We start from the raw sequence: 16031 nt of genomic DNA, 5'->3' as shown, positions 1-16031 counted from the left end.
ACTACATCACAAACTGCATTACTATCATACTACATCACAACACATACTATGCAATATGCACTACTACATCACAAACTGCATTACTATACAGCACTACATCACAAACTACATTACTATGCAATACTACATCACAAACTACATTACTATGCAATACTACATCACAAACACATTACTATGCAATACTACATTACAAACTTACTGCATTACTTTGTAGCACTACATCACAAACTGCATTACTCTACAGCACTACATCACAAACTACATTACTATGCAATACTACATACACAAACTACATTACTATGCAATACTACATCACAAACTGCATTACTATGCAATACTACATCACAAACTACATTACTATACAGCACTACATCACAAACTGCATTACTATGCAATACTATATCACAAACTACATTACTATGCAATACTATATCACAAACTACATTACTATACAGCACTACATCACAAACTACATTACTATGCAATACTACATCACAAACTACATTACTATGCAATACTACATCACAAACTACATTACTATGCAATACTACATCACAAACTGCATTACTATGCAATTCTACATCACAAACTACATTACTATGCAATACTACATCACAAACTGCATTACTATACAGCACTACATCACAAACTACATTACTATGCAATACTACATCACAAACTACATTACTATGCAATACTACATCACAAACTGCAGTACTATGCAATACTACATCACAAATTACATTACTATACAGCACTACATCACAAACTGCATTACTATGCAATACTACATCACAAACTACATTACTATGCAATACTACATCACAAACTGCATTACTATACAGCACTACATCACAAACTACATTACTATGCAATACTACATCACAAACTGCAGTACTATGCAATACTACATCACAAATTACATTACTATACAGCACTACATCACAAACTGCATTACTATGCAATACTACATCACAAACTACATTACTATGCAATACTACATCACAAACTGCATTACTATACAGCACTACATCACAAACTACATTACTATGCAATACTACATCACAAACTACATTACTATGCAATACTACATCACAAACTGCAGTACTATGCAATACTACATCACAAATTACATTACTATACAGCACTACATCACAAACTACATTACTATGCAATACTACATTACAAACGACATTACTATGCAATACTACATCACAAACTGCAGTACTATGCAATACTACATCACAAATTACATTACTATACAGCACTACATCACAAACTGCATTACTATGCAATACTACATCACAAACTACATTACTATGCAATACTACATCACAAACTGCATTACTATACAGCACTACATCACAAACTACATTACTATGCAATACTACATCACAAACTACATTACTATGCAATACTACATCACAAACTGCAGTACTATGCAATACTACATCACAAATTACATTACTGTACAGCACTACATCACAAACTGCATTACTATGCAGCACTACATCACAAACTACATTACTATGCAATACTATATCACAAACTACATTACTATACAGCACTACATCACAAACTGCATTACTATGCAATACTACATCACAAACTACATTACTATGCAATACTACATCACAAACTGCATTACTATATAGCACTACATCACAAACTATATTACAGCACAATACTTCATCACGTACTGCATTACTATAGCATACTACTTTACTCCACTACGCTGAATCACACACTCCCTTACTATACAGCACTACATCAATACCGCGTTATTATACAACACTTACAAGGCAAACTTCACAACACTCCCACATCAATTCAGCTCTGCTTTTTAAAAGATTTCTTTTACTAGAACAGCTGCGGTACTGAAGCGAAATGAATAAAAGAGGGAGGAGAGCAGTGACATGATAGGCGGACTCGCTACCACGCAGCTAGTTACATCAGCAGCATTACTGCTACATTGTAGGTTTGTAGGACCACTGCAAATTGGTCCTTTGAACGAGTTTCGATGAAAATTTGGAACGGAAATCCAAAATCTCAGCACATGGTTCTTTTCGATATTGTTTGTGTTTTTTTTCATCTCTTCAGTCTCGTTGTTGTTGTACTACTTTCCCTGCGTCAAATATTTTTTATACGCATCCAATTGACCCATTGTGTGGTGCCTTTGTTGAATGAGACAATCGCTACAACATCGTTTTTGTTTTATTTATTTTATTTGTTTATTTATTTATATTCGGAAGACACGTGGTAAAACAATATTCTTTTCTTCTCTAGGCACAAGGCCCGAAATTTCGGGGGAGGAGGAAAGTGAATTAGATCGACCTCAGTACGCACCTGGTGTTTATTTTATCGACCCCGAAAGGATGAAAGGCAAAATGACCTCGGCGGAGTTTGAACACATAACGTAAAGACAGACGAAATACCTATTTCTTTACTGCCCACAAGGGGCTACACACAGAGAGGACAAACAAGGAGAGACGAACGGATTAAGTCGATTACTTCGACCGCAGTGCATAACTGGTACTTATTTAATCGACCTCGAAAGGATGAAAGGCAAAGTCGACCTCGGCGGAATTTGAACTCAGAATATAAAGACAGACGAAAAACCGCGAAGCATTTCGCCCGGCGTGACAACTTTTTCTGTCAGCTCGGTGCCTTACGGGCTAAAACAATAATATCATCATAAATCTTTGTTTAACGAAGGAATCATGTTTTACTAAACCGTAGCTTGTTAGGTGACCGTGATAGAATTTTTTTAAGGATTAAAAGAAATCATTATCATTAAATTGCCTCATCAATATTCATATTATATATAACAAATTATTATTACATATTGTAATACAAAATAACATTATTATCAGTAACATGTATTATTATTTTTAAAAATAGCATATTGTTATAATAATCACAATATGTGATATTTTGGTTTTTATTTTTGTCACAAACAAAGAATAATAACCATTTCTAACAATTAATTCTTTTATTGGCCACAAAGGATAACAGCTAATACATACCCGTTTCTAACAACAATAACAATATTACCCTGAACAACAATAGCGATTCTACAATTTTGATTTGTCGCAAAAAAAAAAAATCTACCACAATGTCAACGAACAAAACAAGACTAAGAAAGCAAACAAAACAATTTGGTGTTTTTAAATTTAAAAAAAAAAAGGTAGAATTGATGCGAGAAAAAACAATACACATCGTTCTCAAGAATCAGCTGCTGTTATCTGCTATTTCCATTCCAACTTTTAAGCAAAACTCAGTCGTCGCAGCAGTTTTGTCATTTCACCTTGCGTGGGGTAATATTCTTACTCTGCTACAAATATGTTCAACGTCGCACTCTCAACCATACTATCGCGCAGAACTAATCAGATATACAAGGATGCTTTACTATATTAGATCAAAAGATTTAAGATAATCCTCGACGTGAAGCTACTTTTAGCAGGTATATACATGAGTGATTTCTTTCTTTCCTCCTCCCCCCTTTTTTTTGTTATATCTCTTGTGAATCATTATGCCAATAATATACACCACAGAGTTTCTATTTCAAACCTGTTGTTAATTATTAGTCAACTTGTCAACCAATTAGCTAATTGATAATTTGATCAATCGTTTGTGCAATAAATCAATCTGCTGGTTTTTAATAATCTTTTCGTTGCTATTCCCAACCTCATCAGTAATGATCTCTCTACCCCAAATGTGTTTGTTTCCTAGTTTACAGATTCTGTATCATTTATCTGGATTTGAGTGATAACGTGTGTGTGTGTATGGGTGCATCATCTGTGGAAGCTGAGTGGTTAAACTCATCCAAAGGTCAAAGGATAACACATAAGAAAAACGACTCCACATGTCATTGTGCCAGCATAAAAAGGTAATTGAAGGGACATGTGCTCAAATTTAATAAGCTGTACATACAAGAAAAAGGGGCAGCGATTAGTGCCAGCACTGCTAGAGACATGGCTAGTCTCTTTATGTCCTGGTAGGGCAGAAAACTTAGACAATCTTTAGAAGTAAAATCTTGCGAACTTCACAAAGTTATATATGGAAAACATTAATTTTATAGCTAACCCTATGCACCAAAGCATCAAGGTGACAATACACCATCCCTCATCGGTGGCTTAGTTTTACCATGGTGTCAGCTGATGCAGATGCTGTTCCAATGTCTTAGCCTCACCATCAACCCATGCTAATGCTACCAGCATGTTGGCTTGCTTCAGCAGGCTCAGTTGAACTTGGTGGTGTGCAACTAGTTGAGGCCCTTGATGTTGAACTGATGATTTTTTTTTCTTTCTTTTTTCCTCATGTTTGTGTTTTCTTTGGTTTTGGATTTGGATTTTAAAAAGCTTAAATTCTGGTGTATATTAATGCCACTTGGGGAAAAAACTGTCTGGATGTGGGGCTGGTGGCTTAGCAGCATCCAAAATGGAATTTGTTCAGGTTTCAATAATAGATGAAGCTCCACTCCTCTAATAATAATAATAATAATAATGATAATGATAATCCTTTCTACTATAGATACAAGGCCTGAAATTTTTGGGGAGGGAACTAATCGATTACATTGACCCCAGTGTTTCCCTGGTACTTCATTTACCCTTCTCAATTTAATTTAAAAAAATAAAAATGACCTACTCTTCTGATTATCCGACTATGCATCCAAATTCCAGATTCCCTGTCCATGATACTTAACTCTGGCTTGAGACAATACTTAACAAAGTACATCCTTTCCTCCATTCTTTCATGTGATAATTCATGGTCTCTAAGGACTTCTTCCATAAGAAATTCATTATATCGCAACGTTGAAATAAATATAAATCATAGCAGACTTAGAGTAATGAATAATAAATCTATCCCATGCCAGCCCTGCAAAATAAGGACATAATGCAGAGAACTTCCTGCACCACAAACAGTTCTCCAGTTACACTCAAAGAAGATAGAATCAGGGTATATGAGGGGCTGCAGAGAAAAAGAAGATTTAATAAGAAATGGTATATATGGAATTTGCCCGAGATATCATAAAAAAAATTATTATATATGTATCATATACATATGTTTCGTTTGGGGATTTGGTTTGCAAGATTCTTTATATGAGTTCGTGTGTTGAAGCATATTCTGTTGTGTCTGGGGAGAGTCATTTTCTTTTTGTGCCTTAAAAAATAAGAAAAAAATGAAAATTTTACTGGTGAGTGTGTTATAAGGCACAAAAAGAAAATGACTCTCCCCAGACACAACAGAATATACATATGTATTATGTATGTAATTATTTTATCTCAATTTAATTTTTTAAAATAAAAATGACCTACTGTTCTGCTTATCCGACTATGCACCCAAATTCCAGATTCCCTGTCCATGATACTTAACTCTGGCTTGAGACAATACTTAACAAAGTACATCCTTTCCTCCATTCTTTCATGTGATAATTCATGGTCTCTAAGGACTTCTTCCATAAGAAATTCATTATATCGCAACATTGAAATAAATATGTACAGCTTAACTCAGCTGTAGAAATGAGTTGCGACATCACTAGTGCCAAGCTGTATTAACCCCTTTGCCTTTCCCTTGGATAACACCGGTGGCGTGGAGTGGGGAGGCCGGTATGCATGGGTGACTGCTAGCCTCCCACAAACAATCTTGCCCGGACTTGTACCTCGGAGGGTAACTTTCTAGGTGCAATCCCATGGTCATTCATGACCAAAGGGGTTCTCCTCCTATAATTCCAATTGGTGTATGTTGTCTTATCAAAGTGATATGGTCTAGTTATTTGTTATCCACTGGATATCCCTGGTTTCTCTACTCTTGTAATTTTAAGTTTAGCATTACTCAGACTTTTCCTGAACTTTTGGGCTAATTCTCTTTTATCATGTGTTTGCCTACTCTACCTTACTAACCCTTTCTAGCCTGTTCCATAATTTTTTTTATGATATCTCGGGGCAAATTCCGTTTATACCATTTCTTATTAAATCTTCTTTTTCTCTGCAGCCCCTCATATACCCTGATTCTATCTTCTTTGAGTGTAACTGGAGAACTGTTTGTGGTGCAGGAAGTTCTCTGCATTATGTCCTTATTTTGCAGGGCTGGCATGGGACAGATTTATTATTCATTACTCTAAGTCTGCTATGATTTATATTTATTTCAACGTTGCGATATAATGAATTTCTTATGGAAGAAGTCCTTAGAGACCATGAATTATCACATGAAAGAATGGAGGAAAGGATGTACTTTGTTAAGTATTGTCTCAAGCCAGAGTTAAGTATCATGGACAGGGAATCTGGAATTTGGGTGCATAGTCGGATAATCAGAACAGCAGGTCATTTTTATTTTTTTAAATTAAATTGAGAAGGGTAAATGAAGTACCAGGGAAACACTGGGGTCAATGTAATCGATTAGTTCCCTCCCCAAAAATTTCAGGCCTTGTATCTATAGTAGAAAGGATTATCATTATCATCATCATCATCATCATCGTTTAACATCCGTTCTCCATGCTAGCATGGGTTGGACGGTTCGACCGGGGATCTGGGAAGCCAGAAGGCTGCACCAGGCTCCGGTCTTATCTGGCAATGTTTCTACAGCTGGATGCCCTTCCTAACGCCAACCACTCCATGAGTGTCATTATTATTATTATTATTATTATTATTATTATTATTATTATTATTATTAGAGGAGTGGAGCTTCATCTATTATTGAAACCTGAACAAATTCCATTTTGGATGCTGCTAAGCCACCAGCCCCACATCCAGACAGTTTTTTCCCCAAGTGGCATTAATATGCACCAGAATTTAAGCTTTCTGGACAAGAGAGTGTGACTAGTGACACAAGTCCATACTACTTCAAGCAAATTCATTGTTGAGGTAGTTTGAAAGTGAGTTAAGTGTCCTATGATGACAAGAACAGGCAAAGGGTGTTGATGGACATTTCTAGCACAAAGGGTGCTGGCCGTCTCTTTGTAAAATGTAATGGCACCTGTAAGACTCATTCTATCTAGGTATAACACTGCTTTTCCAATATCAAAGCCAAGCATCAAAATTGGTTCAATGAGAATAATTCTCAAATCACACTTTTCCTAAAAACTATGCACAAAAGACACAAGGCATGGATCTGAAACCAAAATTCACCATCACTCAGATTCTTATACATCTTCTCTAAGAAAATTGCTTGGAAAAAATTGCATGAGATGAAAAATTCTTGGTGGGCAAGAAAGTCCAAGAACTGGAACTGTCTGCTAACTACTATTACTTGAAAGCATTGTATGATAAACTGAAAGATGTATTTGTTCCAAAACAAGGGCAGTACAGAACCTATTCTTTCTAATGACAGGTCAAAAATCTTAAGTAGCAAAGCTGAAATTCTGAAAAGATGGGCTGACATTTTAAATCCATATTAAATCAAGAATCCATTACTGATCCTGATGTAATCAAAGAAATCCATCAGAAGCCTATAATTGAGGAAATTGCAGAAGAACCTTCCTTAGAAGAGATAAGTACAGCTATTAAAAAACTTCTCAATGGTAAAGTTCCTGGAGAAGACAGTATTCCCATAGAAGTGTACAAACCTGGTAGTAGACAGCTTGTAAGAAAGCTGCACAAACTGGTCTGTTTGATCCAAGAAATTGGATGTTCCCCAATAGTTCAAAGATACAATTATAATGCACTTGTACCAAAAACCAAAGGGAAGAATGGTGTATAGTTTGCTGTGCAATGATGGAAAAATTCTTTTAAGGGTGATTCTTAACCTCATCAATAGTAAACATGCATATATCCTGAATCCCAATGTGGATTTCTGTCTGAGAGGCACAGTTGACATGATTTTTGCTCTTTGACAAGTTCAAGAAAAAGCACGTGCGTGAAAGACTGACTTGTACAATAGATTTTGTCAAATTGACCAAAGCCTTCGATACAGTGAATCATAAGGCAATTTGGAAAATTTTCTGTAAAGTTTATCTCATCATCATCATCGTCTTGTGATTGTATTAAATTTTTCCATTACTTTCTCAAATCATTCCAATCAACAAAGAAATTGGGAATCTATAATTGCTGTCTGTGTTACAAGATTTTGGAAAATTGAAAAATAATATTTGCAGAATTTGAAGGAATTTTTTTTGTGGAATTCACAAATTCTTTTTGATATTAATGTCTCTTAAATCTAAATATTTGGAACAGCATTCATTGTGATTTGCTGTTTACTGGAACTTAACTGAAAACTAATACAGTATCCACCCAAACTCATATGTATGTATGTGTGTATGTATTTATGTATGTATGTATGTATGTATTTATGTATGTATGTATGTATGTGTGTGTGTGTGTGTGTGTGTGTGTGTATGTGTGTGTGTGTGTGTTTGTCTTTGTGGATATATATTCATATATGCATGTGTGTTGGTGGGGGATAAGGGATCTTTTCAATTTGATGGAAAGATTAAAATTTTTTTTTTTTTTAACTAAACACTTTGAAAGTTTGGATAGTAGTAGAATGTGTCATATTGAACAGGGTTTACTTTTAATGTTTTTGACAAAATTTTGTATGTTAAAGTTGTTGTATTGGGGTAATTTTAACCAATCAATGATGTGTATTCAGCTGAAGAAAATTACTGCTGCTGTTTGTGAACAACTTCCGGGTCCACTCTCCTAACAAAACCCTTCTTTGATAACCAGAGATGTTTTTATAGCAACATAGGTTTGCTGTATCAGGGTTGATTTGAGGCTAAATAACAACAAAGTTATTACTGAGACAGACCAAAGATGGAGCCTGTATGTAGTTGCATGACCTGCTAGAAACAGTAGCCAAACTTTTTTATGTACAGAATAGAAAAACCTCTGACCCATTCAACCAGTATCTGAAGTTTCATACTTGCTGTCTTTTATTCTTTCAACTTTTCTTTAACTTTAGCTGCTTCATCATTCAGTGAAGAATATTGTTTCAACCACAGGATAGCTCTGATTGTAATGGATCTGTGAGAAAAGGCATTCCAGGCCATTCTTTTCTAGAAGTAATGAATTCCTAAGCAAACATTATAAAATAATATAACCTTTTTTTTTCTTGATGACGGAAATTTCATTTTTCGTTTTGACAGGAAGATTTGGTTGCTCTTTCTAGCAACTCGAGCAATGGCTCTCTCATTGCCTCGTCTTGTTCCCTTCGCTACGTGTTGTTTAGTCCCGAGTTGGATCTGATTGAACAGATATGATCAAAGACGTCCCATCTGTGATCATCCCGTCTTTCTTCCTAGACATAATGGACTCTACGTGTATATCACAGAATAGAGGTTTTTTCTGAAATAACTACTATCTTTCATTTTCGACACACAGCATCAAATATCTGCTTAGTTTTTCCTCCACAGAGCTGCAAGTATTTGGAATTGATTTCCTGCCATGAACTCTGCTACATTTCCTGCCTTTCTAAATTACATACTTTTTAAAAATCTGAATGCTCTTTAACATTTTAATGTCCTATATCACCTAAATAATCATATAATTATAGCAATAATCATCATCATCATCATCGTTTAGTGTCTGCTTTCTATGCTAGCATGGGTTGGATGGTTCAACTGGGGTCTGGTAAGCCAGGAGGCTGCACCAGGCTCCAGTCTGATCTGGCAGTGTTTCTACAGCTGGATGCCCTTTCTAACGCCAACCACTCCGTGAGTATAGTGGGTGCTTTTTACATGCCACCCGCACAGGTGCCAGACAGAGCTGGCAAACGGCCACGATCGGATGGTGCTTTTTATGTACCACCAGCACGGAGGCCAGTCGTGGTGGCAACAGCCACATTCGGATTGTTCTCTTATGTGCCACCAGCACTTGTATCACAGCTACAATTTCCATTGATGTTGATTGATTTCAATTTTGATTTTGACTTTGATTTGGATTTTCACTTGCCTCAACAGGTCTTCACAAGTAGAGTTTTGTGTCCCAAGAAGGAAAGATATGCATAAGTGGACTGGCTACATCTCAGGTAGAGGCCACGGGTTATGGTCTCACTTGTCCTGCCGGGTCTTCTCACACACAGCATACTTCCAAAGGTCTTGGTCTCTAATCATTTCCTCGGTGAGACCTAAAGTTCGAAGGTCGTGCTTCAATAATATAAATGATAATTAAATTTTTATTGTTTCAAAATTACTGTCAAAGTTTGATCACGCAGTTCTAAACAAATACTGAAAAATAAAATATTGGGCTGTCTGGAAACTTAATGCCGATTTGTAAAGGAAAGAAAAAGGTCAATAAATACTTTCCATTATATTTTTAATCAACCAAATATGAACCATTTTGTTGCACAATGCGTCTCCATCTTTCCTTTAACTTGAAAATACCCTCTTCCCAGAATTGAGGTGGTTTCATGGCAAAGAATTTATCAAGGTATCTTTTTATGTCATCCAAGAAATTGAAATTTTTACCATTAAAACTATTCTGCAGAAACCTGAATAAGTGGAAATCCGAAGGAGCAATATCTGGTGAATATGGAGGGTGGGGTAACACATCCCAGCCAACATCAGTTGCCGAAAATGAACTTTCTTATCTTCCATTATAAAGGGTTACAAAATTAATACAGATTATAGCAACATAAACTTTCTTCTACGCAAAGATAGCTTAAACTGTGTTCTAAATGGAGGTGTAGTCAAAACCTATTTTAAGGACTCAACCATATTCTAAAATAAGTCGAAAGGTAAGCTACTATAAATCGACACAAACTTTGCAGACAACCCAATAAAAAGAAGAAAATGGAAACAGCTTCAAAGCATTTAAAGTCTATATTGATTAAAGCTGTGTCCCACATGCATTGCAGGCATGAAAATTTTCCTAGTTAGCTTCAAACACTTGCTATACAAAGCTGGCTCTCAGTGCATTCTCACTCTTCAAAATCTATAATAACAAGGCTATATTATTATACTACTGTAAATAGGTAATGGAGAACTTTATACAGAATGCAATCTCATCAACTTGGTATATCTAACATTGTATTTTCTTATTTTGAGATATATATATGTATGTATGTTCAATTTAATTTAATTTAATGTATGTATGTTCAATTTAATTTAATACACCCATTTTTTTTTCTTTACTGCTTTATTTTTCTACTGCTTTATATAAAATCATTTTTTTACTGCTTTAATTCTTTCTTCTGGGCTCGTCTGAGCATGACTGCTTCAATAAGAAAACACACAATATTGTGTTAAGCCTGCTATGCGATGGTGTCTGTCTCTCTATTTTTCCCCTGATGAAGGAGTTATTAGCGTGATGCACCCTAGTGCTTTAAACACAATAATATACCCCTGAAATGGCCGTAGGGAATTTAGTAAATATGGTTTCCTCTTTTTTAACTATAAGGCCTCTCTTATTCGATAGTAATTTTATAAGATTTTCTAAACAATGAACCTTTATTTTATTTTACATTATATATTATATATTTTTATATGCTTCCTAACGCCCTTCACCCTCTATTGAGTATTATTGTCGAATGAAGTAACTATAGCAACCTGGGTCTCCTACACTGAGTGTGTGAATCAGTTCTCTCCATTCAAACACATTGAACAGTTTCAAAACACTGTTTACAAAATAATAGCAGGTCATTTGCAGAGGAGCGTGTCCACAGTCAACACATGGGATTTTTGCTCAGGTAGTTTTCCTATTTATGTATCATACTATGATGTATAAAACAGGTAATGACATGATTATACGTGCATTATATTACAGGTTAACTGAAATGTAACAAAATATTTTTTTTATGCTTCTCCTTTGTTATTTTATTTATGTCAGAATGTATATATGCTTCCTATATTTATATATTTTTCTATATATTTTTATATACCTATATATTTATATATTACTTTATACTATATTTTTACGTCTTACCTTCTATGTGTTGTAATGGTTTTTTTTTTTTAAATATATTTTTCTTAATCGATAAAGTATTAACTTTTAACCGTGATGAACTGTATTCATATATATTCACACATTTTTTCTCGCACTTTCTTATATGCTTGTACAGATGAATTATATTCCATCTTCTGTGAAGTCTAAATGTCTTTTCTATGATTGAATGTTCGAGTTCTGAAATGTTATGTGGATGACCTTATATCTGTTTGTTATATAACTTTAGTTTGATACATACACATACACACACACATATACAAGCATCAGACTTTTACAGATATCTTATATGTCTCAGTTACTGAACAGTGGCCATACTGGGGCACTGTCTTGAAAAGTTTAGTTGAAAAATGAACATCAGTACTTATTTATATATACATATACGCACATGCATATGCACACACACACAGATATGCACTTATATCATACTATAATGGGCGTAATGTCCATCCGTCTGTCTGTACTCACATCACAGCCAAACGGTTGGGCCGATCAGCATGAAACTTTGTATGGGCATTCGGGGTGTCTTTAGGGTGGTTTATATATAGGTTTAGTCCCTCACCCCACCCCCTATTTTCAGAGAAATTCCATCAATTGAGGTAACTTTGGTACCCAGAGATAACTTTGGCAGAAGGAATAGGGTGGCCTATACCCTCCAAAAGGGACATGCTTGACCTCCTCCTTCTGCCCTTGTCCCACATTCTTGTCCCAGTTTGTATATTTTTTTACTTTTACATATATATATATATATATATATATATATATCATCATCATCATCATCGTTTAACGTCCGTTTTCTGCGCTAGCACGGGTTGGACGGTTCGACCGGGGTCTGGGAAGCCAGGGGCTGCACCAGGCTCCAGTCTGATCTGGCAGAGTTTCTACGGCTGGATACCCTTCCTAACGCCAACCACTCCGCGAGTGTAGAGGGTGCTTTTTACGTGCCACCTGCACAGGTGCCAGGGGGGTCCGGCATCGGCCACAATCGGTTGGAGCTTTTAACGTGCCACCGGCACGGAAGCCAGCCAGGACGACGCTGGCAACGGCCACGTTCGGATGGTACTTTTATTTTATGTGCCACCGGCACTGGAGCCAGTCGAGGCAGCGCTGGCATCGGCCACGTTCAGACGGTGCTTTTTATGTGCCACCGGCACAGAAGCCAGTCAGGGCGTTGCTGGCATCGGCCACGTTCAGATGGTTCTTTTTATGTGCTACTGGCACAGAAGCCAGTCGATGCGGCGCTGGCAACGGCCACGTATGGATGGTGCTTTTTATGTGCCACCGGCACAGGTATCACAACTACTATTTCCATTGATATTTATTTCGATGTTCATGTTCATGTACTTGACTCAACAGGTTTCCTCAAGCACAGCGGGACGTTCTGGAATCCAGGGTACTTTGAATGGGCAGGGGCTATGCGGAACTGGTGCAGGAAGCAGCCCGGGTCTTTGCAGTCACAGCATATCTCCAGAGATCTCAGTCCTTCGCCATTGCCTCAGTGAGGCCCAACGCTCTGAGGTCATGCTTGACTACCTCATCCCATGTCTTCCTGGATCTACCTCTCCCCCTGATACCTTCAACTGTTTGGGAGTGGCACTTCTTCACACATCTCTCCTCATCCATCCACAGTACATGACCATACCATCGCAAGCGTCGCTCTTGCACACCACATCTGATGCTTCTTATGTCCAGCATTTCTCTCAGGGCGCTTACACTCTGTCGTGCGTGCACACTGACATTACACATCCAGCGGATCATGCTAGCTTCATTTCTTTCAAGTCTACGCATGTCCTCTGCAGTCACAGCCCATGTTTCACTACCGTGAAGCATGGCTGTTCGCACACATGCCATGCTTCACGGTATATATAAAATAATAATTATTATTATTTGAGGGGATATAAATCCAAACTTACAGGGTTAAAAATTAAATTTAGAAATACTAAATCAAATTTCACACAATATAATAGATATATATATATATAAAATTAGAAGAAAAACACCTTTTATGAATTCAAAATGAAAAATTAAATTACACCATATAGAAAATTACATATAATAGAAATATTAAAATTAAAATAACAATAAAATATCAATGATTAAGTTAATTGACAAAAAATAATAAAAACGTATATAATTGGTTGAATAATGACACGTGTTTCGTGGCAATATTTAAGAAATGATTATAGTTATAGTAAAATCACTTTGATATAAATATAGTCACTCATCAGATTAAAAATAAACTAGAATAATAAAATAATTAATTAATATTCTTTCTTTCTCTATTTCTTCTCTACCCTCTATCACACTATTATATTTCAAATATAATTAGATAGATAAATAAAATATCCAAAATGTCCAGAACCTGGAGAAGTAACGAATTGGCGTTGGTCCTGAGAGCCTTGCAATGCGCCGACGGAGATAATCCGAACAACATAATTACAGCTGCGCTGAAGAGCAGTGGATATAAAAGGACAATAGCTCAGATAGAGCGAAAGAAGCCGGAGTTTATACGCTCCTACGCACTCATAAGATCTCACATTGGCACGCTTGATGCCATCTTTGACAATGAACAAAGTAAAGATGGCAAGGATGGAGACGTGGGTGCTGATGAAAGAAGTCACCCCCACTTGGTAGACACCCAGGAAGAAGATTCAAATGAGAAACCTGCCCGGGAAGTAAACCCAAGTGCAAGTGCTCCTACCAGCACCAAAAGCCATGGAGATGAAAAAGCCAAAAAAGAAATAAAAGGAAAAACTAAAAGAAATACAAAAGATGAAACAGCCAAAGAAGGAAAAACTAAAACTCAAACAAAACCAAAAATGAAACAGCCAAGGATAGAAGCAAACCTGACTATCCATGTACCAAAAAGGATAGAAACAGACAGCGCACTCGAATGTGTAAATTCTACCTGAAAGGTGTCTGCTGGCATGGAGAGGAAGGTGCAGGCTGCCGTTTTGCACATCAAAGACCCTACCACATAAGCACGAAACAGGTCAGAAACCAACTACCAAAAGGAAAAGGAATAAACCACGCACCACCTGCCCCAAAACGGAGGTACGCAGATGTGTTGCGTGCTACAAACCGCCAACATGTTATTGAAAGGGCAGCTGCTGAACAAGAATCTTTTTTGTGCATAGCACAAAAGATTGTACAGCAGCTAACCTGGCTCCATCAAACTCAAACTCGCAGATGGGACTATCCACAATACACAAGACCGCCACAGCAAATAGACCCAAGGTGGACACCGCCGGCAACAGCATACACCTCATCTCGATGCTCCTACTGAACATCAGAGGACTGCTAACACTCAGTAACAGGACAAAAATCCCGTTCTTGAGAGACTTTGTTGCATGCAATCAAGCCTTATGCATAGCACTTACGGAAACACACCTGAAACTGGACATAGCAGATGCGGAAATACACATACCGCAGTATGTTATACTACGGACCGACAGAAAAGAAAGGAGCCATGGAGGAGTTGCTATGTACATCCGTGAGGACCTCACACCCCAGGTCCTTTTGTCATACTCAAATTCGGTGTGTGACACACTAATTGTACATATAAAGGCAACTTGGTGTAGTTATATGTGTTACATATCGTCCTCCAAATGCCTCAAGCCATGTAGGCAAGTTTGAAGACTGCCTTATAAAAATAGAAGAAGTTCTAGTCACATTAGAACAACACATAAGTGTACTTCTTATGGGAGACTTCAATCTACCCAATGTCAGATGGCCTGAGGGCCTTTCCCCCAGGAATGACACGATGTGAACGAGGACAGGCGAGGTCTCTCCTGAACCTCATCAACACTCTGTACATGGAGCAAGTAATACTCCAACCAACCAGGGCAGGTAACATACTGGATCTCTGCTTCACAAATAATATGGATCTTATCCATAATGTGAAAGTGACACCGACACTACTCTCGGATCACAACATGGTAGAGCTGACTATGTACGGGCCAAAGGAAAGCATGGACATGCAGCCTACAAGAAACTCTCAGAATCTTTCCAGCTTGAACTTCCATAAGGCAAACTGGAAACAAATTGAGAAAGAGATCCTCAAACAAAACTGGCCTGAATGTCTCTCCTCGCCAGACATCGACATGAAACTTCAACAATTCATGTCTGTAATGCAAGCCATATACTACAGATGTG

General features: G+C 37.0%; 1 protein-coding gene across 4 annotated transcripts in view; it reads left to right on the top strand.

The window, feature by feature from the left end:
- The window catches only part of LOC115220341, an 87850-nt gene that overhangs the window by 37835 nt on the left and 33984 nt on the right, over window positions 1-16031 (top strand). The window contains exon 1 of one of the 4 annotated variants that reach the window (XM_036509906.1): window positions 2955-3463. The exons of 1 other annotated variant lie outside the window; for it this stretch is intronic. Coding sequence is in view for 1 of the 3 variants with exons in the window: in XM_036509902.1 (XP_036365795.1) it covers window positions 11606-11622 (17 nt within the window). In the remaining 2 variants the exon portion in view is untranslated. Of the gene's footprint in view, window positions 1-2954; window positions 3464-11478; window positions 11623-16031 lie in introns of those variants that run through there. 2 more of the 4 variants (XM_036509903.1, XM_036509902.1) reach the window with 2 other exon arrangements.

This window comes from Octopus sinensis, linkage group LG16 (genome assembly GCF_006345805.1).
Source record: "Octopus sinensis linkage group LG16, ASM634580v1, whole genome shotgun sequence".
Taxonomy (NCBI): domain Eukaryota; kingdom Metazoa; phylum Mollusca; class Cephalopoda; order Octopoda; family Octopodidae; genus Octopus; species Octopus sinensis.
The sequence above is the reverse complement of the archived record's forward strand: the minus strand, read 5'-3'. Positions and strand labels throughout refer to the sequence as shown.